The sequence below is a fragment of the Mercurialis annua genome, linkage group LG6, assembly GCF_937616625.2.
Source record: "Mercurialis annua linkage group LG6, ddMerAnnu1.2, whole genome shotgun sequence".
Taxonomy (NCBI): domain Eukaryota; kingdom Viridiplantae; phylum Streptophyta; class Magnoliopsida; order Malpighiales; family Euphorbiaceae; genus Mercurialis; species Mercurialis annua.
The window spans coordinates 31,655,241-31,677,921 of record NC_065575.1 but is presented as its reverse complement, the minus strand read 5'-3'; the positions used below and the strand labels follow the sequence as shown (position 1 = coordinate 31,677,921).

The window sequence follows — 22,681 nt, the reverse complement described above, 5'->3', positions numbered from 1 at the left end:
GTTAATTAGAAACTCACTCTTCATTTAAGGTGTCACGTCAGCGTAGGGGTGTTTTTGTACTGGTTTTGACAAGTTCAGAGTAAAAGTGATCCAGTTTTGCTAATTTGGACGTTTTTGATACTTTGTGCCTAGTTAAGGGGGGTAAAGTGATCCTTTGTTTGTCACTAATGTATAGAGGTATAAAGTGTAATTTTTGTAGAGTAACTTGGAAGGGAAAACGAAGAGTAGATCCCAATAAAACACATGGCTAAAAAGTAGTACTAGTTTACTTGAGATATTTGAGCGACAAATCGATAAAGAATGGTCACACATCATTTAGTACATTTTAAATATCCAGCATGTCGGCCAAGTAACCAGTTAAAAAAAATATCCCCAAAAGGATCCCTTTTTCTTTCGCTCCCCATCATCCCCACTTTCCATTTCCATTTCCACTCTCCCCCAACCAGATCAGCATTGTTATGTCCATGTCGACGGCGACGGCGACGGCGACGGTTACCATTGTTAAGCCTCTGCTCCGTCGTCAAAAAAACGCTTCACTCCTTCCTCACAGAACCAATAGCAATTGCTTCAATTTCTCATCTCGAAAACCAAACGTTTTACTCCGTTCCCATGCCTCCACCACCCGCTTATGCCGCTTCAAGCCTCGGCGAGCTTCCTCTGTCGACACTGCTCTCGTGGAGACAACTGACGATCTTTTGTTTAAAGATACATTTCCTCTGATTCGAACTCAAACGGTTTTTCTTTCTCCACTGCTTTGCTGCTTCCTTTTTTACATACGTATCTCTATCTTTTATTTTTGTACTCGGAGCAAGTGAAAACAGATAATGCAGGAATTGGATTGAATTTTGAATCTGATAAGCATGCTATGATTAATTTCCTTTCAAATTCACAAAATCAATGTACGTATATTGTTGATGCTCATTTGCACTGGCGGATTTTTTTTTATAACATGAGAAAAATTGTACTGAAAGTCTATAGGATAACAAAATTGACAAAATATATATTTTAAGACGAAAAAACTATACTATCAAATTCTACATTCATATTTTTTTCAAAAATTTAAATTATGAGGTGGTCAACCACCATAAGCTCTTCTCAGGTCCGCCGCCCTGCTCATTTGGTTGGTTTGGGTTGTAATAATGTGATAGGTTGAGGGAAAGATTTTCATAAGATTGGATAAGGACGGGAAGGATCAACAGTGTTGGCAGCTTAGCATAGGATGTAGTCTTCCCGGAAAATGGATTCTTCACTGGGGAGTTTCTTATGTCGATGATGTTGGCAGGTTATAGATTTTGCTTTAAATGTGCTCTTACTTAACTTTTTAATTTTTTGATCTTCATAAGGCATAATTATACAATGCATCGGTTGTCCCACGTCATTTAAGCGTTTGCTATGTTGAATAGTAAATAATAAACAAAATAAGCAATAATTAAAGATTCCCGCTCTTTGACTTGTTGTACGCGGTATAACCATTGTATGAGATAAACACTCCGTATAAGAAATGCAAAGAAATTTTCATTTTATTTTGATGACATTCGCTTCAATTCACTTGCTCTATTGTTTTTACCTCATGTAGTGATTGGGATCAACCTCCTATGAATATGAGACCCCTTGGCTCTGTTCCAATAAAGGTAATAATAATCTTCATCTTTCTACTGTTAGAGTATGAGCTAATTTTCATGGAAATGCATCGAACCGTTATTTTTTCAGGACTATGCTATAGAGACGCCATTAAAGAAAACATCAGAGGGCGATACATTTCAAGAATTGAAGATTAGTTTAGATTCAAAGAGTGCAATAGCAGCCATAAATTTTGTTTTGAAGGTTTAATTTTTAACATTCTGCACTTTGAATTTCTAGTTGTGCTATATAAGCTGATTCTTTAGTTTATATTTATCTTCACAGCATGCTTTCTTTATCTTTTTCCTTTTTTTTTATGGTTATTGTATTAAAGGATGAAGAAACGGGAGCTTGGTATCAGCATAGAGGGAGAGATTTCAAGGTGCCTCTTGTAGACTTCCCTCTTGACAGTGGAAATGTAGTTGGAGAAAAGACAGACTTTGGTAAGTGGCCAGATTGTGAATCTTAGAAATTCTTACTTTATGTTGTTTAAATCATTCTGTCTTTTCCCCTATTTTTCCATTTTGCATTCATTTCCAATAACTAATATTTGGTGTGCTACTATGCTTCTATGAAAGTCTTTTGAAATATAAACCATGAACCCAATAATGAAGACAGTCTTAGCAAATGGACACATGCTGTCAATAGCTTAAAATTTTGATATGGGTTCTGTTAGATTATTGATTCGTTCTTTCTAAAAAACTCTGCAGTCTTCAGTACTTTTCACGGCTGATGAGCAGCCTTGGATATGTAATTTATTGCCCAAGATCCCTCTTATTGAAGTTTGATATGAAAAGAAAAAGTGCCAACTTTGTTGAAGCTTGCAGCATCTCTAAATGAACGTGGAAATTTGATCTAGACATCTTAATGTAATTAAGTTTTAGATCCAACTTCGGGTGTCTGGGCTGCTATTATTTGTTGACTGGGTCAAATGTCGGTCACAACTAGGTTGTTTATGATTTCTGTTTGATCTTCTGTATAGTCTTTCGGTTCTTTTTCATTATATATTTACTCGTAATTGACAGCTTACGCTTCTCAACAATACTAGGGGCTTTTCTTTCTAACATGCTTGTCGTAGCTGAAGCATCACCTTCTAAAGATGAAGATATCAACAATGAAATCAAAGATTTGAAACAAGGAAAGAGGCAGTTAGAAGGTTTCTATGAAGAACATCCTATAGTTAAATATGTGACGATTCAAAATTCAGCTGCAGTATCAGTTACTAAGTGCTCGAAGACAGCTAAGACTCTGCTTTACTTAGAGACTGATTTACCCGGAGAAGTTCTGGTTCACTGGGGAGTTTGCAGAAATGATGCTAAAAACTGGGAAATTCCTGCTGGTCCATATCCACCAGAAACAACTCTGTTCAAGAATAAGGCTTTGCGGACTATGTTACAGGTATAAAAGTAACAATCTCTCCCAATAGTACCTAAAATAACATTGTTCAGGTTGTTTTCAATGTCTACTGAGGTTCTTCTGCTAGTTGATTATTCGCTTAATGTGTGGACGATTCTGTAATTTCTAGTTTAAGGCAAAGCCATTCTAAAATTCTTCTATTGTCTAGCCAAAGCTCGTAATAACTTCCTGTATAAATATACAACATCCATTACATTAACCTTTTTATTTTTGTGAAAATGGTGCTTAATTAGTCTCTAAAATCACTCAAGAGTAAAACTAATTGGGCATTCGATAAAGACATTTTGAGCCTGCAGACGATGCGATCAGAGTGATACAATTTCCAGCAAACACAAATGAATAAGGAAAACTAAATTACTGGTTAACAGCAAAGCTGTTTTGCATCTGGTTGAAAGAATTTTGTTGCACGTGACCACTTTTTGGTTCCTTCCTTTCTTCTTCTCGTATGCTCTTATCTATATTAAATTTGGTACCTTAAGTTAGTGGTGTCATTTATTAGAAAAAATATTGGAATAATCTGGTTCACAATGTCTATTTCTGTTTTCTCATATACTAGGCGGGTGTGTTTGTCTGCAGCTGAAAGATGGTGGAAATGGATGTGCAGAGTTGTTTACTGTAGATGAAGAATTTACGGGCTTTCTTTTTGTTCTGAAGTTAGATGACAACACTTGGTTGAAATGTAAGGGAGATGACTTCTACATTCCCCTCTCAAGTGGCTTGCCATCTCAACCTGGCCAGGGGCAATCTGAAGGAACGCCAGCATCTGGAGAGGCTGTGGAAGAAAATCAAGAAGTTTCTCAAACTGCATATACCGATGGGATAATTAATGAGATAAGGAATTTAGTAAATGGTATTTCTTCTGAGAAGGTTCGGGAGACAAAAACAAAAGAAGCACAAGAAACCATTCTTCAAGAAATTGAGAAATTGGCTGCAGAAGCCTACAGTATCTTCAGAAGCTCCATTCCTACTTTCACCGAGGAATCTGTTGCAGAATCTGAGGTACAGAAGGCTCCTGCTGCTAAAATTTGCTCAGGAACAGGTACAGGGTATGAAATATTACTCCAAGGTTTTAACTGGGAATCAAATAAATCAGGAAGATGGTATATAGAACTAAACGAAAAAGCTTTAGAAATAGCTTCACTTGGTTTCACGGTAATTTGGTTGCCTCCACCAACAGAATCTGTGTCGCCAGAAGGTTACATGCCAAAGGATTTATATAATTTGAATTCCAGGTACTAAGTAAAATTATGAAATCTTTAGCGACTCCTTTTATGATCTTCACGTATCTTTTTCCTGGATTTTCATACATATCTATACATCCATAGCTAAAAAAAATCTTTGACAGTTTCACAAAAAACATCTTACTGTTGTCGATTTAATTTTGTCATTTATAATTATATAGGAGTAATGGTAGGCCTTCTTCAATTCAATTTTTTGTCTCTTTTATATGAATGATGAAAACTGGTGAATTACACCCTTTGACCTCTTGCAAATATCTCAGATATGGAAGTATTGATGAGCTGAAGGATCTTGTGAAGAGTCTCCACAAAAGGGGTCTTAAAGTTCTTGGAGATGCTGTCTTAAACCATCGCTGCGCGGACTTTCAGAATCAAAATGGTGTATGGAATGTTTTTGGGGGTCGCTTGAAGTGGGATGACCGGGCCATTGTTGCAGATGATCCACATTTCCAGGTACATATACTTTTTATTTTGGCATTTTTTCCTTTGCTGGATTCAGAATCTAATAGCGTAAAATATGTTATGGCTGTACAGCCCATGATGATACATCTGAAAATGCTGGAGCCTTGAGGGTGAAAATATTTCTGTTGCCTATGTTCATGAATAATGCCCCTTGGTGTCTATAATTTGATTATCTTGCTGACCATTATGGCATTATATAAGGAATTGTATAATGACATAGAAAGAAAACAGGCATGTATGTGACACCATTTTTTCGCATATAGCAAAATAATTTGACCTTAACAACAATCCTTCATTTAAAATACAATTTGAACATATATATATATATACACCAAAACACTATAGAACTTTAAATACAAACTTTTATATGCACTATATACATACCCATAATACTATTCATTCCAAAAGATGCATGAACACGCCATTGATATGTATGATGGATACAAATGTCAACTTAATGCAACGACTTTTATCCTGAAAAATAACCGCAGAGAGGTGAGCCTACAATTCAATAAGTAAAAAGATAAAAGTATATTAAACATCTACAATCACGAGCATTTAAGTAATCAAAATTTGTCAATTCTCCATACAATATAAGCAAATAACTATAGACAACATCACAATTCAATGGTCAATTCAAGCCAAAATATTCACATTAATTCTAATCAAACTCAAGCTTACATAGGATATTCTATTATACTTATTATCCTCATGTTGGCCCAAATCGCCATATAGGTAAACAACATTATATTATTGGCTCGAATTGCCTTATAGGCAACTAGTAACCCAATTCTCACATCGTTGGCTCGGATCGCTATTTTAGGCAACCAACGACTATTTTCAATTCTTATTGAATATCTAAATATAAACATGATCTGATTCTCACAACCAAAACACAAATCACAAAAACATTTCAATCAGAATTCACAAGCACATCTACACCACAAATCACACGCTTGGTATCTATTCACTTAATTTACCAATCATTAAACCCACAAAGGCCCCAGAGTGTTTCCTTTAGGTCTATTAGTACCTATTTCCGTAAATGCAATCTCAATTCATTCAAAATGCACAAGTATATCTCAATTACACAAGGAAATAAAGTAACAACATCAACTCTACATAGTAGGTAGAACCTTAGAAGAGATTCAAAACTCAATGTACAAATAAATTGAGCAATTCCTTCGGTAGATCTGTAGGTATATGAGTTTAGACTAAATTCCAAAAAGAATTTAATCATTTTGTGCTCTATGCAAGAAATTATAGAATTTGTCATAGACATGCTTCAAACTGTCTCTAGACAGATGGAGCAACAAAATGTTGTGAACAACAACTGTATTTTTGAGACTTAATCAAGAAAATTTATTCTTAAAAGTTGTAACTAACTGCCGTAAGTTCCCGTAGAAACAAGAACACTCCATTTGAAGTTTAGGATAGGTTTCACTTAGGAAAAGATAACTTTAAATTTGCACCTCCTTACCTAGGTTTAACACTTCAAACTATATCACATCACTATACATCTCACCTTTTAATTATTCCTAATAGTTATCTTGATTCTAATAATGTTTTATTCATTCATTTATTCTTTCCTTTTTAAGATTAATGAAATTCAGATAATAACACCAAACTGCCAATTATTCAAATCGAGTCCTTACTAATAAGTTCAACAATCATTTCTATTAGTGAAATTTAGTCCTTTTATTATTAATAGACTCTATAATAACTCATAATCATATTCTATTAAACAATGCACAAACTCATATTCATCAATTATATGGTTTCATTCATATGCTCATGCCCGTTATATATGAATGATATGCATAAATGCATATGCATTTATTGTGTGGGCGTTATTCATCAATTATATACTTTCATTCATATGCTCATGCCCGCTAAATATGAATGAGATGTATTAATGCATACGCATGATATTGTGAGGGCGTTATTCATCAATTGTATACTTCCATTGATATGCCCATTGCCCATATGAATGAGATGCATAGATACATATGCATGATATTGTACGGGCGTTACAATGTATTAGTTAATTGTCAATTTATAATAATTTACAAATATCGGTATAAAGTTGAAAAGATCAACAAGCATAGTTCTTAACTCCTAGAGAAGTAATAAATTGTCATGAGTTTGTGATGTCTGTTTCATTCACAGTCAATTTGCTTTCAAAATAGATAATCCTTTCACAAACAGTGAAAGGTGTATTTCATCTTGAACTGCTGTGGTTTTTAAGGCTTTTAGGAATTGACTGCTTGTCCATTATATTGTGGTTGATTGCCTTCCTAAAATCTTGGACACATAGGGAAAGATACAATATTGGTATGCACCATAATGACTGCTTATATGATGCTGTAGCTTGTTTCAAATAATTCATATCGGTTTCAACCATGAACTTCATCCCTTGAATAATTTATGTTGTTCAGTTTCCTGAATTATAAAAGAGGATAAAATTTCATGTCCGTGTGTTCTTGAAGTAGGAACTTTAATAAAACTCTTGCTGAATTTTCTCTTCTCTGATAATTCTTCGGCCCACTGTACATTTTGGTTCAAGAGATCCCTTTTTTTTTTTGCAATGAACGATGTAATATTATAAGCCATACAGTTGCAATATCAAAATTCTTGTGACATACATGCGATGTTTCAAATGTATGATAATCCAACTTAACTAACAATGAACTCAAAATTATACTTTCTTTGTATCTGGAGGACAAATTGGTTTTACCGGCCTGATCATTGACATTTCACATGTATTTGTAATCTTAATGCAATTAGATTGGTATTGTAGCTTTAAACAGTCCTTTTTTTATATCTTAATTGGATATGCCTAGAGCTAAGCATGCATATACATCACTTGGGATGTCTATAACTGGCGTTCTATCTTGCAGGGCAGAGGCAACAAAAGTAGTGGAGAATTTTTTCATGCTGCCCCAAACATTGATCATTCACAAGATTTTGTGAGGGAAGACATAAAAGAATGGTTATGCTGGCTAAGGTTGTCTCACTATTTTCTCATTATTTGTTAATGCAAATCTTATTTATATAATTGGTGTACTTAACTTATATTCATACATATGAATCTCGTTGATTTATCTGTGTCAGTGTATTTTCTGTGGAGGTTTATATTATAAATTTATGTGAATTGTGTGTGCTAAATTGTAGTTCTGCATTATATCGAACTAATATGTTTGCTAGTTACTTGTGATATACAGAGATGAAATTGGTTATGATGGATGGAGGCTTGATTTTGTGAGAGGATTTTGGGGTGGTTATGTCAAGGACTACATGGATGCAAGCGAACCTTACTTTGCTGTCGGTGAATACTGGGATTCTCTCAGCTACACATATGGTGAAATGGATCACAATCAAGATGCACATCGACAGCGAATTGTTGATTGGATAAATGCCACCAGTGGAACTGCTGGTGCTTTTGATGTCACCACAAAAGGAATTCTTCATTCTGTAAGTGCTCACCCAGATTAGTATTGATATTATTTGTATCGCAAAATAGCTGCATGCCAGTCTGCACAACTACATATATAGCATATAAGAAAGCGGTCAATCTAAAATGCAATTGTATGCAGTCTTTTGGACTCATGGACCCATGGCAGTCGTTTCTGTTTCTACTTCTCGGTTCTTCAACTCGTTGCTTTTTTTTGGTTTGAACTATCATAAAAACTTTGAAGTGGAGCAATTAAATTTACAACTTTAAGTTTTCTGTGTAGGCACTGGAAAGATGCGAGTATTGGCGGTTATCAGATCAGAGGGGAAAGCCTCCAGGAGTTGTAGGCTGGTGGCCTTCTCGTGCTGTTACCTTTATAGAGAATCATGATACTGGCTCTACTCAGGTTTAATCTTCTTAGCCATATTTGTTCCTTTGTATCTGGAATTGTGGCTTGAAAGAATTTTTGAGATTAACTATAAAGAATTTCCCACTAATCAAAGTAATTCGTTTCCTCATTAAGAAAACCAGTTTCCTGTAAAAACAACCTAAAGAGTTACCCACAAACAAAAAAAAAAGTTTACTTCCTCAGAATAATTTGAAGAGAACAATGTCAGTTTATAAAAATATGTAAATTCTATTTTTTTTATTTTTGTTGAATCAAATATGTTTTTATTATAATTATAGAACTTTTAAATTATATATTTTAATGGTTATAGAATTTGTAGATATTATTTGTTTTAAAAATTAAATTTTGATTATATTTAAATAAGTTATTTCATATATGTTATAAATGTATAATAATTAATTTGCATGACTTTTTTTTTTATGATATAACTAATAAATGTAAATTTTAATAATTATTAAATACATCTCAATTTTTTTTGTTGTTTATAGGTTTCCCTCAAATTTCTTTTTCATATATTTGGAAAAAAGTCATTTTGTGGTATATGTTTTCATTTCCATTTCCATTTCCATTTTTATTTCCGTATAGCATACATTATTGTTGGTAGCAGTAGCAGTAGTCAAGTAGGAGGTTTGCTCATTAGAAGTGCACACAGAACATTTGTGAGAAACGAATTGTTAGTTAATATAACAAGGGACATGAACTGGGTTGATAATATAATATGTGATGTTTTGCATGAGCTTTTGGTGGGAGCTTTACTGGGTGGGTAGTAAGCATTCTGTGGAAGAGAGGATGGTGTCCGGTCCATTTATTACAAGGGGGATTATATGTTTAGCCTTTATCTGTTGTGACTAATTTTTATTGTTTCTTCTTTAAAAGGGTCATTGGAGATTTCCTAGTGGAAAGGAAATGCAAGGTTATGCTTATATCTTGACCCATCCAGGAACACCAGCAGTGTTCTATGATCACGTCTTCTCTCATTATGGATCTGAAATTTCAGCTCTTCTGTCGCTCAGAAATCGGAACAAAATCCACTGTCGGAGTATCGTAAGTATCAAAACCAAGCTTCCTATTTTACTTAATTGTGTCTATGTTTTCACATTTCATGTTTGCCATGTTGGATTGAGCAAGAATAAATTGACCGACTACTTCCAATTTCGAACAAGACAAAATTATTGGATATATTCATTTCAGGTGTTCCATATTTCTACTGATTCAGAGCCAATTTTTTTAGTAAAGCATCCACCTAAATGATCCAATTGTTTGATGTCGCTTCATGATTGCATGCAACTGCGAATATAAACCATAAGCGTTTGCCAAACTGTAGATTTGCCTTTATGAAATTAAATAAGAATAAGCTAGTCTTAACTAAGAACAAATTCCATAGGAAAAAATAAAAAGTAAAAACGAAACAGTGAAAAATAAAAAATTTGACTGCCTTCTGTGGTTTGCTTGTTTCAGATTGAAATTACAAAGGCGGAAAGAGACGTGTATGCAGCAATGATTGATGAGAAAGTAGCAATGAAAATTGGACCAGGTCACTATGAACCTCCAAGCGAGCGAAATTGGTCATTAGCGGCGCAGGGAAACGATTACAAGGTATGGGAAGCAGCTTCATAATGCGGTCATGGTGTCGACGGATGCATCATATAGAAGTATAGAAAAGGTATTGATAAAACTGTTTATCAAGCAAATTGAAGTTGCTCATTTTATTCTTGAGCCGTGACCTGATACATTATGCTTGGTTAGCCGAGGAAAGGGATGCACTGTGGCCAGTTATCAATTTTTTAAAATTGGCAGTTCGAGGTACCATCCCGTATATATATATGTATACATATTCTTTGTAATTTCTGTTGGAGAAAATATCCACATCGTTGTAATCCTGTCCAAGTTAAGCTACTGGAAACTTAGTATTCCTGCAATTTATTCTGCTGTATTTGTAATATATATTATTTACAGATATCAAAGTTTAATTTATTCTGCTGTATTTGTAATATATATTATTTAAGGTTCAGTGAAATCGAAGCTACTCAATAGTGAGTAATTAATTCTATTATATTCACTAATGATTAATGCCCATATAATTGAGATAACAATAACAGCATTTTCAAAAATCAAATTTTGACATCAGAGATATTTTATTAGATCTCAAGTGCTCAACAGGAATTTGTAAACAGTCTAAATTTTAGCACAAATTATTTTAAGTATGCAATATTATCATTTCGAACATGTGTAATATTGCAGCTTGTCAGGATTTGCACACATAAGCCGTATTTTTCAGTACATTAACAGATCCAGAAATACCGAAGCTCATAATCTGGCGAAAGCCAATGTATTGGTTGGATTCTATTGTATCTTTTTAATCAATGCAAATGCAATTGCTAGCTTTGTCAAAAAAGGGCTTTTATATAAAATACTGTTTTTTCTTCAATTTTTACTTTTTTCTCTCTTTTAAAATTTTACATTTCATACCAATTTTTTTTTTTATACTATTTTTTGAAAAATTTTACTTTATATATTCACTCCCATTTTTTAATATTTTCTTTCATTGTTTTTAATTTTTTTCACCATTATATTCCTGCACTTAATATTTATCACATATTTAATTTTTTTTGACTTTTTTTGAATTTTGATTTTTGATGTTTTTCGTTAGTTTTAATATCAACATCAAATCAACACAAAATTAACATGTAATAAACTAACTAATTTAAATTTTTTAACTTTTTTTACACTAATTTTTATTTTTTCAACATTATTTTAATTTAATTTTTATTTATTTTTATATATAATGTGGTCTCTTTCATTAATTTTTAAATAAACTAAATATTAACATAATATTACCACAATTCAACATAAGATTAACATTGTAAAGTTACAATAATTTAACAACATTATTGTCTTCTTCACCAATGCTAAAATCAACAAAATATCAACTGAAAACCAACACAATATCAACACTCTGACATTTCAATAATTCAACATCATTATTTGTCTTCTTCTCCAATACTAGCATATCATTATATAGTCTTAGTTTAATTTTTATTTTTTTAGTTTATTTTACTGACAATATTATTTTATTTGTCAATGTTAAAATTAAGAAATTATCAACTGATTATCAACACAATATCAATATAAAATCAACAAAACCTAACATTACAATAATTTAACAATCAACCATCATCAGCAAATCGTGTTGCAGAATAAAAAAACTCAGAAATACAACCAAACACAGTAAAAATGCAGAAATAACAGAATTTAATTTCATAATCACAAAGTTATTTCATATACATGAAAAGTAGTATTACATTTCTTAAACACAATATTTATACATGTTCAATGGTGAAAAATCACTGTTACTTAAAAATAGTTAACAAAAAAATTGGAGATCTAGGTGAAGAAGAAGAAGAAGAAGAACGACAAATCTTTTTGCCTCGAAATTTGATGATATGCCTTTAACAAACTTCTTAAAATCATTAAAAATTTATGATATCTATTCTTCCTTCCGACAATAAATTTCGATTTAGATCTGAAAAAAGAAAAAGAAACACAGAGACAGAAAAACGGCGGCAGCAGCGACACTGAGACTTGATGAAGGGCGGTGACCATAAAAAAGAATGGAGAGTAAGGGATGGAAGAAGATGAAGTGTTGTTGAGGGAGGATGAAGAAGAGAGAAAATGAAATGAGTTAATGAGGGTTTTTAATTTTATATGTATATTTATATTGATAGTATAAAATAAATAATTATCTCCATGTACCGTATTTTAGGAATTTAAAAGTTGAGTCTGTATAAATGATATTAAAACCTGAATGTTGGTTATTTGGATAAAGAGCCCAAAAAGAAAAGGTGTATTCTCGACAACAGAATAATTGACTGTCATTAATGACATAAACTAATGACTCATTTAACCTATGCCTTTCAATATTTATCTTGATAACACTACCATAATGCCACGTCCCAAATTATTGAGCCGAAACCCGCGCTAGGGAATGTGAGTGGTAGCTCCGAAACCCGTAGTAAGCCTAAAACCGATATCAATTTTTGGCGGAAACATGTACAAAACAATACATACACATGTAACAACGAGGACACGTTTGTGAAACAACAAAATACTATATATAATAGCATTATCGATAAAAAATACAAAACGATAATAGTGAGGCATTCAACTTCCGTAGTATCATTCGTACTAGCCCATCTATCGATTTATACAAAAAATGTTAACATAAATAGCATCGAAACGATCATACTATATAGTGTAGTCTAACCACAGGAACACAAAATAGTAGGTATAAACATATACTAGACATGTAAAACCCCGCTATGCTAGGTCACAACTGGTCACCGTATACTACTGCAGCGCTAAGGGAACTCGTACTTGGTGCAAGCCCAAGGACTTTCGGCACAAAAGAGAGTGTCTGTCTGATCCGACTCTAGCTACTTGAAAAGGGTAAACATCAACGGGGCAGACTATACTGAGTGCGTTTAGACAATACTAAAGGTATTATATAAAGTAACATCGCATTTAAAACAAAACATATATATGAATCTATAGTATAGTTCAAGCATTTGATCCAATCGAAACCCTAATCCCAAAACCAGCCTAGACTAGGGTAGAATTCCTAGTTATATAAGAGGAATACAATTTCTCAAATCCTTTTGGTAAGGTGCCGGGATAGTTCGACTGAGTTTAACCTTTACCAAGTGGTACAGTCCGCAATAGTTCAACCGAGTTTAAGCTAGGATGTCACGACCCAATCTCATGGGCCGAGACCGGCGCTAGGGAACGGGAGTGGAAGCTCCGGAACCCGTAGCAAGCCTAACGATCTATCGATAATTCAAAAACGATCCAATGATAAGCATGGCAGTTATATACACGTGTCATGCCAACAACGATCAAACGATAATGCACATATATATATATATATATATATATATATATATATATATATATATATATATACATAACTTAACGATAAATACTTAAAACATCAGAGTACGAAAGTATTTAAAACTTAATTATAATACGTCACACTAGGACATCTATCTACTGCAGCCCTACGATCAAAATACTTGTCTCTGTACATACATTCAAAATGGTACACTTCTAAAAGAAACATAGAAGTCCCGACTCTTCAAAAATACTTCTTTTCTGAAATGTAAACATGTGAGGGGTCACTATATGGGAATATACTAAGAGAGTTTGCATAGTTACTAATAAGCATTTAAATATAACATAAAATCAATAATGTAAACGATTCGATCAAATGCAGCCAAGTAACTGATCCAGATGAAACCCTATTCTCCAAATGTCTATCGATATACGATAATAACGATAATAATCAATTCGATCGATCCAATTGGTAGGGTCCTGAGATTATTCAACCGAGTTCAACCTCTACTGTCACTTTATCCCAAGTTGTGGGTCCTGAGATAGTTCGACCGAGTTAAACCCACTGGATACGGGTCCCGAGATAGTTCAACCGAGTTAAACCTCGTATCCAATTCGATATATATTCCAACTTCGATACGATATGATATTCGATGTTCGATACTCTATATTATGGGCCCTTTTCATAACTTCTCAAATCATAACTGGTGATCACGCAGTCCTATTACCGCCCAATAGGAAGGCACGTTTAATCAAATATATACTGGTTTCAAATTTAAGTATGAATGCAATTCCATATAAACATTCACGATATAAACAAATGCGATGTAAATAAATGATATAAAGCATTTACGATATAAAAACGCTATACTTTCTAAATACTTCAAAAGTAAACAAACAAACTCACAGATCTTGCTATTAACACCAAAAGCAAAGCAAAATCTTCGATCAGGTTCCTAGAGCTCCGGGTCCAGTAGCTGGATGATTCACCGGATCTATAACGATATTAGACAAATCTCAAATCAGGAACCTATTCTAGAATTGACTCTAGACTCAGGATACGACAAGACATAAAGCATAAACCGTCGTGCTTTAAACGTAATCTTTTCCGATAAACGAATCATACTTCTTTCGTTTTCTAATACTTCTCGATTCAATTCTCCATATAGAATATAGGTTTTCTTAGTAAAACCAATTGATATCCATAATCTATCTCATTCCAAACTACTAGTCACATTTCATTTGTTTAACGTCTGAATTTCGCATTTTCGGAGTCCAGAAGTCGATATCGGGTTAGGGAATCAACAAAAAGGATTTAAAATGTAATCCACTTTAAAAATGGGGAGGTGCACGTCGTGCACCCCCCTATGGGCACGTCGTGCACCTTGGTTTTAGGAGGTTCACGTCGTGCACCTCCTTAGGGCACGTCGTGCCCCTACACGACGTGCCCCTACACGACGTGCTCTGATTTTGAGCACGTCGTGTCCTGTCGTAGGCACGACCCCTGGCCGCTGAAAACGGCAATTCCGACCTCCTAACTCGACGTTTAAACACCCCAAATCAATATATTCACCAAAACATCAATCAAGCTAGTCGGAAACGCAATAAAACGCTTAAAACGAATCAAAAACGTAACATCGATACGATCTCGCCGCAACCTTAACGTTTTAACCAAAAATTCATCAAATAAACTCAAAAAAAGGGCGAAACGACATGCTTACCGTGATTCGTCACTGAAATACGATCGATTCGAGCTATAGATCATCGAAAACGGACGAGACACGGAGATCGAACGACGGAAACGGTAAAAACGGCGATGAAACGAAAGAAATGAAATGATCTGATGGTTTGCTTCTTCCTAATCTTATATAGAAATGGCTAAAGTACACTTTGGTCCTTCAAACTTTTCAAAAGTTGCAATTTAGTCCAAAACTTATACGCGTCCAAATTTTAAAAGTTCTCTGATTGACTCGAGACTTTAACCATAATTACTATAAAATATTTCTCGGACTTTGGCGAAATAATTATTATCTCTGGATTTTTAGTTTATTTTATATTAATTTTCTAAGTTAATCCCTCAAATCCCACTAATCCGCTTAATAAAATTATTCCAAATTCCATATATAATTAAATTAAATCCATATTAATTTAATTTATCGGAATTTACAACACATGGCACAGCTTAATTTTTTTAAAATATTTGGGGTATTACATATGACCACTACTCAATCCAAACGATCAATCGATATGAGTCCCGTGATAGTTCCACCAAGGAGACTCATTAAATACAGGTCGCGGGATAGTTCCACCGAGCTGACCTTGTATCTAAACAAACGAAGAGAGTACTCTACAAAACTATCGAGACTAAGTCTATGACTTACCCAGATACTCGTTATCACATAGCCTATTAACGCCCAATAGGTAGCTCGTTTCCCACGGATCATACACTAGTTTTCACAATCTATGTAGTCGATATTTCGATACTCAAATTCATATATAGCGATAAAATATCACAACATGCGAGGTAGTTTACTATATATTATAATATCAAAACTAGCTATTGCGTAATAATACACAAGAGTAAAGTGTAACTCACAGTGACCACTATTTCCATATCCCTATACGTAAGCTCTAAATAAGTCGGTCCATCAAAAGTCCTAGTGTCATGACCCGATAACTCGACTATACGAAGACCTAAAGACAATACGCGTTGATCGACAAATCTTCAAATATGCAACCTTATCGATCTGGTAGCTTGTCGGATCAATTATAAGAATACATTGTCAATATACGCTCGACATCCAAGTACAAACTCTAGATATAAACCTTATGTTTCAACTTAAACCGATACAATATTATTCCCAAAACGATTCTTAACTTCGATAACTCTTAATCGTATTTTATACTTAGCCGATATACTTGTTATACTCCTCTAACCGATTCCCAATTGTAGGTTTTGTACATTTCAAAATCCTAGTCGTACAGGTCGTGTTCTATATCCAAATTTTATGATTTCGGAGTCCGAGAGTCGATATCGGGTCGGGGTACGTCGTGTCGGGCCTCGACACGTCGTGCCCAAGCTAAAATAGGTCGGGGATGGTGTGCCAAGCATCTTCGCGACATGAGGATTGGTCTCAGGTCGTGAGACAGTCAGGAACAAATCCTAGGGCTGTTCCAACTTGTTTTCGACGTGGTTCTGAGCTTAACTCTTATACCATAGCATTATACACCAACACAACATAAAACCCAACTCAAATATCATCAAAAAAAATAATAAATGACGTGATTTCGAGTAGTTCGACCCGAACGCAGCACAACAGCCCTTTAATTCTCAATTTCCGAAATCAAAAGATTAAAATAACCTTAATTTGATGCTTGTATTTGATACAGGATCAAATTCTTAATCCAACGACGCAAGAATCACTCGATTCCGTCAAGAAACGAAGAAACCGCGACGATCGCAAGTTTGATCGCTCCAAACCCTTACTTGATACGTTTTCTTACTCTCTGTTTATATGAATTTCATTCTTCCAAAGTTCTCTCTTGGTTCCTCATATTTATCTTTCAAACAACTAACCCTTACATCTTTTCTTTTGCTCGTTTTCATCCAACAATCACTTAACCGTTTTAACTCGATTGTTTATATATTATTTATATCCAATAAATAATATTACTCCGACATCTTATTAATTTATATTCCGATAAATTCTTTTGATTTATTATCGGTTTAAACACCTAAATTCCAATCCGAGACATAAATTCACTTTTTCTTACTTTCTCGTTTATTCCTTTTAATACCATTATATCTTACCTTAACGAATGCCGATATCCACATTTTCTTATTCAAATCCTTAAACACAAACGTCCTACTCTGTTATCCTCTTTTCTTTAATACCCATAATTTTATATCTTTGCAACTTCGGTCCCTCTCCGCAGGATACGTTGCACTAAACTGCTCTTAAACTTACAGGGTATTACACATAACATGCTTAAAATTTAAAGCCTTCACCCATCGTCGGGTCCCTACGCTTTGCGTTTTCTACACATAAGATCCCTACACTAAATTACTCATCGTTAAATCCCTTCACTTTGATTTTCAGTATCCCGGTGTCCCTCCATTACCAAAAGTTAGAGAGTGTCGTGGTGAGAATCATAAATACATCCTCCAGTCCACCTCAACATTTTTTTTGCCAAGTAAACACGCTACATTCAATCAAAAACGTTTGAAAGCCCTAAATTATTTTCAATCAATACCTCTTTTTCAAAGAACCCTAAAATTAAAAGGGATTAATAAACTTTTGGTATCTGAACTTTTTGAAAAATGACAATATGGTGTCTCAATAAAACTTTATATCAATATGGTGTTTGAACTTGTTAAATAATCACAAATTAATTTTTCCAGCCGGTTTCGTTTTGGTTGCAGGTAAAAACACCGGTTAGTCACCTGTATATTTCATCCACGTCATACGCCATGACACCTTTTTTGACATAAACCGGCTGGTACAACTAACTTGTAATCCAGTTTGATATAAATATTTTTTAAGACAATATATTGTCATTTATTAAAAAGTTCAAATACAAAAAGTTTATTAATCCCAAAATTAAAACTGAAGCCTCACCAGCATTCTTTTCTCGATTAACCCTAATCATATTGAAGAAACAAGAAATCCCAAAACCCGATTGGTTCTGATTAGAGGTTTGCGTTGTCGAATTTCATAGGAAGAACAAGAGAGGAAGAAATAAAGCTTCTGGGAAAACGGGAAAAAACTGAGAAAGAAATCCTAAAACCACGTTAGTTATGTTTCATGCCATTATAAAAAGCTTTATTTTGCTGTGAATGCCATAGTTTGTAAAGAGGTTGTTTGTCATTTTGCTTTGGTTGCCATGTTTTTGCTGTGACAGGTCCCTAAGTCTTTTTTTAAATTATTTTCTTGCCTTTTGTTTGGTGTTTCTGCACTTAGATTCAATAAAACGGTCTCTTAGATTCAGCAATACAATTTTATATTCTGTAAACGGTCCCTAGGTTGTTCATTTTTTATTGGGTTTATGTTTGGTAGTGCGGTCCTGTATATGTCTCCATTGGCACTTTTGTGAATATGGTCCCTACTGCCTCCATTTTATAAGGGTATTACTATTCACCGAGTCTAATTACTAGCCATCACCCCTGCTTCTTTACATATTCTCCCTTTTTAGTAAAAAACACATTCTCTCGACCTTATTCGAATCCGATGACGGACGATGCTTGGAATTCGTCCGAAAATGAATTTCAAGAATCAAAATCAAGTATTCCGTCCACTTCCGAGGTAATTATTATAATTTTAATTATCAAATTTTTTTTCTAAATAAATAGCCCGAAAATGCCCCCGGAGGGCGTTTTCCTTTAGAAGAAAACGCTCCTAGAGGGCGTGTTTTCCTTATAAAAAACGCGCTCTGGGGCGTTTTCCACAGGTGGCAGCGGTGACAGGAAACGTCATCGCCGACGCCTATTTTTTTTAAAATGAATAATTTAATTAAAATAATTTAATTATTTATTAATAATAATGCAAATGTTAATATCAGTTATATATATTTTACAGGTTCAGTTTGAAGATTTTGTCGGTGACGGTATTGACAATAGTGGAAATTCAATGTCGGACAGTTGTTTGAAAGTGATTCTGAAGCAATTAAATGGGCTAAAATAATTGCTATTCGGATTGGGTTTGAATTGGTTATATCTTCTTACAAAAATGGGTGGACTCGGAAGATTTTGAGATGTTCACGGGGTGAGCGGCATAGAGGATCTTTGACAGATTCTGATTCCTCTTCATGGAAGAGTACTAAGAAGAAAGCATGCAAATGCACATTTTCAGTTGTGGTGAGATTTTATAAAAATGCATGGATTTTCATTGCAAAAGCTGGGATTAAGAGTATGCACAATCATGATTTAGTAGTGTATCCTGAGAGATATCGTCAGATGAGTGGACTGAGTCCGGCGTCCAAACTCATTGTGCGTGATATGAGTGCGGCTCAAGTTAAGCCGTGCTATTTTGGCATCCCTTCAGGAGAAAAATCCATCAGATAACACTACACGCAGACAAGTGTACAACTACCGAGATAGTCTGAGGAGGTCCAGTTTTGAGGGTAAAGACGTGGTGGGGTAGTTTTATCATCTGGCTGTGGAGAGGAAATATGTATACTAGACGCTTACTGATCAGGATACGAATGCGTTGACTCACATTTTTTAGCGCATCCATATTGTGTGGAATTACTACAACGCTACTACTGCGTCATCAGTATGGATTCCACCTACAAAACCAACGAGTACAACATGCCTTTCTTCGAGATTATTGGGATGACACCGACGAACAAAAACATCCTTATAGCTTATGCAATTATGAAGGACGAGACTGAGCATAGCTATAGATGGGTGTTGAAGAGGCTAAGGAACTTGATTGGCGATGATGTGCATCCGACGGCTATTCTCACGGATCGGGAGTTGGGGCTGATTAGAGCTATTAGAGAGGTATTCACACAAACTGCTCATCTGCTTTGTACCCCTCGTACATCAATAAGGACGTGGAAAACACAGTTTTTAAGCCATGTGGGAGAGATAGATCGTTAGCCGAGGGCTTCAAGAACGGCAGATGGAAAGACATTATTGAAGGCTCGACAGAGGAAGAATATAATATCGCTATGAGGAGGATGAAGGATCAGACTATTGGCTCGCCAGCTGTAATAAAGTATCTTGAGAGCACATGGTTGGTGCAGAAAAACAAGTTCGTCTCCTGCTGGACGAATAAAATACTGCATTTTGGAAACACCAACACATGTAGAGTGGAGAGTGCACATGCTCAGTTGAAGCAGTGGCTCAACTCTTGCACCGGTGCACTAAACACTGTTTGGACAAAGGTGGATAAAGTTATATATTCACAGATGACTGATATTCGGTATGTTATTGTTATTATTAATATTACTGTTTGTGAAAATTAATATTGTTATTATTATTAATATAAATGTTATATATATTGACAGGTTCACACTTGTAGTCAAGACGGAACACAGGCGTCCGGCGTCAAAGATTCCCATTCAACTACCAGTCGTGTAATGTCTCACATTACTGTTTGGATTTAATATGTGAGGAACTGGCGCGAATGGTAGAGTTGAGTACGAATGTAGTAAATCGGTGTGGTTGTGCGATGAATAGGGGTGAGCAAAAACCGAACCAAATCGAAAAACCGAACCAAATTGAACCGAAAATATTAATGGAGTGGTTAAAACGGTTAAATTGGAGTGATTTGGTGTAGGGTTTTGAAAAATACCGGTTTGTGGAGATGATTTGGTTTTTAAGCTAGGTTCACCGAACCGAAAACCGAAAATACACTACAATACGACGTAGTTTTCATTATTTGTGCCCCATACTATAAATACCTCTTTAAGATTTAACCCTAATTTCCTAACCTAGCCGCCACCCTAATTCTTTTCCTTCTTCCTTCTCTTTTCTCATCTCCTTTCCTCTCTATTCTCTCCTCTTTCACACCATGGAACCTTAAATTCATCTGCCCTCTCATGCTTCTATTTTTTCCGACTTGACCACCAATGCCATCCGTTTCAGTTTATGGACTCAGCTGCTCCCACCTTAGTTTCTGCTAAATGGTATATTTATAAGAACAATATGCTTGTCGAAGGTATTGAGATGGAGAAGATTGATGAACATGCCTTACTTAGATATTCTTTTCCTTTTCTTTTCTGTTGTTTTTGGTTTTATGTATATTAATTTTGAGTTTTTTGGTTTTTTAATCTGTGTTGTATACTAAAATTTGTAATAATGATTTTGCTACAACATAAAAATATATGGAATGAAGCACTTATTATTAAGAACTAATTGTTGAAGAATTTCCAGTTAATTAAAATTAAGAAAAAGTTTCAGTAAATTTGAACTCCCAGCCATTTGATTCTTGCAAGTTTGTGTTTTTTTATTTGGTGAACCGACCGAACCAAACCGTTAAAAACCAAAACTTCGGTTTACCGAACCGAAATAACCATAAACCAAACTAGTGAAATTTGGTTTTTAATATAAGAGAGTGGTTTGGTTTGGTTTAGAGGGTGTGCACACCGAAACGAACTGAACCGAACCGTGCACACCCCTAGCGATGAGGTCAACTCATCAAATTCCATGTGCTTGCGAGCTTCCAAAATTGTTTGATTCAGGTATCGTGCAACACATTTTTATTAATTATAAATAGTACTGTTTTTATAAAAGTTAATATAATTGCTATGCATTTTTTTTTCAGAAACCCCGATCAGTCTGGACAGTATCCACTCATTTTGGAAAAGGCTTGTTATCAGTGATGGGGTGGACACATCCGAGCAAGCCGGTAGGGCTGTCGAGTCAGAGGATCATCAGTACTTTCAAGGATTGTCAGGAAGGTGATGACTCAAGATAGAGCTTTGGTACGCGATATTGATCCGCGATCGACTCCACCCAGAGGAATCGTTATCGTGAACCCGAGGTAAAAACAACAGTTAGGGGTAGACCACCCGGGATATCTACCAAGTGTGGACGTGGCCGAGCTAGGTCATCTCGAGGTAGGGGTTACTCCGCTCCTAAATCAGGCAACCACTCTTTCTTTAAATATATTAATTTTTTAAAATTTAAAATATTGTTAATAATATTTTTATATTTAATAATATTATTAATATATTTTTTGCAGATTCTGTCCATAATTCGCACCTTATTCCGGAATTCATTTTGCCATTCGTTATAAATTATTTGGATGTTATTGGGGACGACAATTGTGGGTTCCGTGTTGTGGCTGATAACGTATTCGGTGACCAGAATAAGTGACACAGTGATCGGTACGGGCTTCTTTGCTTCGATGGGATCGACCATGCCATCAAGCGTATTAGGTGGGAAAGGGGTGCTTGTACCAGCACATACTGGATGCAGGTATTGGATGACCTTTTCCCTATTGCAACCTTTTTCCATGGCGCTGTGATTTTTATTCAGGGTGTGCGTAGACTAGAGGAGCGTTGGGGTTCATGTACCGTACTGCCTTTACATGCATCAGAGCTCTACACACGACCATCGATGGAGATAGTCATCCTACATTTGGGTAGAAGCTATAGACACTTTGTTCGGCTAGATTTAGCTAGAGATTTCCCAGTACCACCAATTGCGACGATGTGGTTTACAAACAGAGATCGAAGTGTTGCGAC

The 22,681-nt window shown here is 35.0% G+C and overlaps 1 protein-coding gene across 4 annotated transcripts; it reads left to right on the top strand.

Annotated features, from left to right (window-relative positions):
* Positions 1-371: 371 nt before the first annotated feature.
* Positions 372-10,583, top strand: LOC126686432 (alpha-amylase 3, chloroplastic). 4 transcript variants are annotated; one of them, XM_056106095.1, is made up of 14 exons: positions 372-734; positions 1,149-1,282; positions 1,577-1,631; positions 1,711-1,824; positions 1,955-2,063; positions 2,669-3,018; positions 3,613-4,268; positions 4,538-4,727; positions 7,637-7,743; positions 7,961-8,210; positions 8,474-8,596; positions 9,476-9,643; positions 10,058-10,262; positions 10,346-10,583. In XM_056106095.1, the coding sequence occupies exons 1-13, from the start codon at positions 459-461 to the stop codon at positions 10,214-10,216; spliced, it is 2,691 nt and encodes an 896-aa protein (XP_055962070.1). In that variant the 5' UTR covers positions 372-458; the 3' UTR covers positions 10,217-10,262; positions 10,346-10,583. The 4 variants fall into 4 exon arrangements, with proteins under 4 accessions (XP_055962070.1, XP_050236433.1, XP_050236432.1 ...); XM_050380476.2 differs by having other exon boundaries at positions 2,699-3,018; positions 10,058-10,583; XM_050380475.2 differs by having other exon boundaries at positions 10,058-10,583.
* Positions 10,584-22,681: the final 12,098 nt, after the last annotated feature.

What these genes read in the sequence shown, in the direction of transcription:
- LOC126686432 (XM_056106095.1), top strand. Translation starts at nt 459, where the DNA reads ATGTCCATGTCGACGGCGACGGCGACGGCGACGGTTACCATTGTTAAG. An exon ending in CCATAAATTTTGTTTTGAAG is followed by an intron (nt 1,825 to 1,954) that starts GTTTAATTTTTA and finishes ATTGTATTAAAG; the next exon opens with GATGAAGAAACGGGAGCTTG. An exon ending in TTATATAATTTGAATTCCAG is followed by an intron (nt 4,269 to 4,537) that starts GTACTAAGTAAA and finishes CAAATATCTCAG; the next exon opens with ATATGGAAGTATTGATGAGC.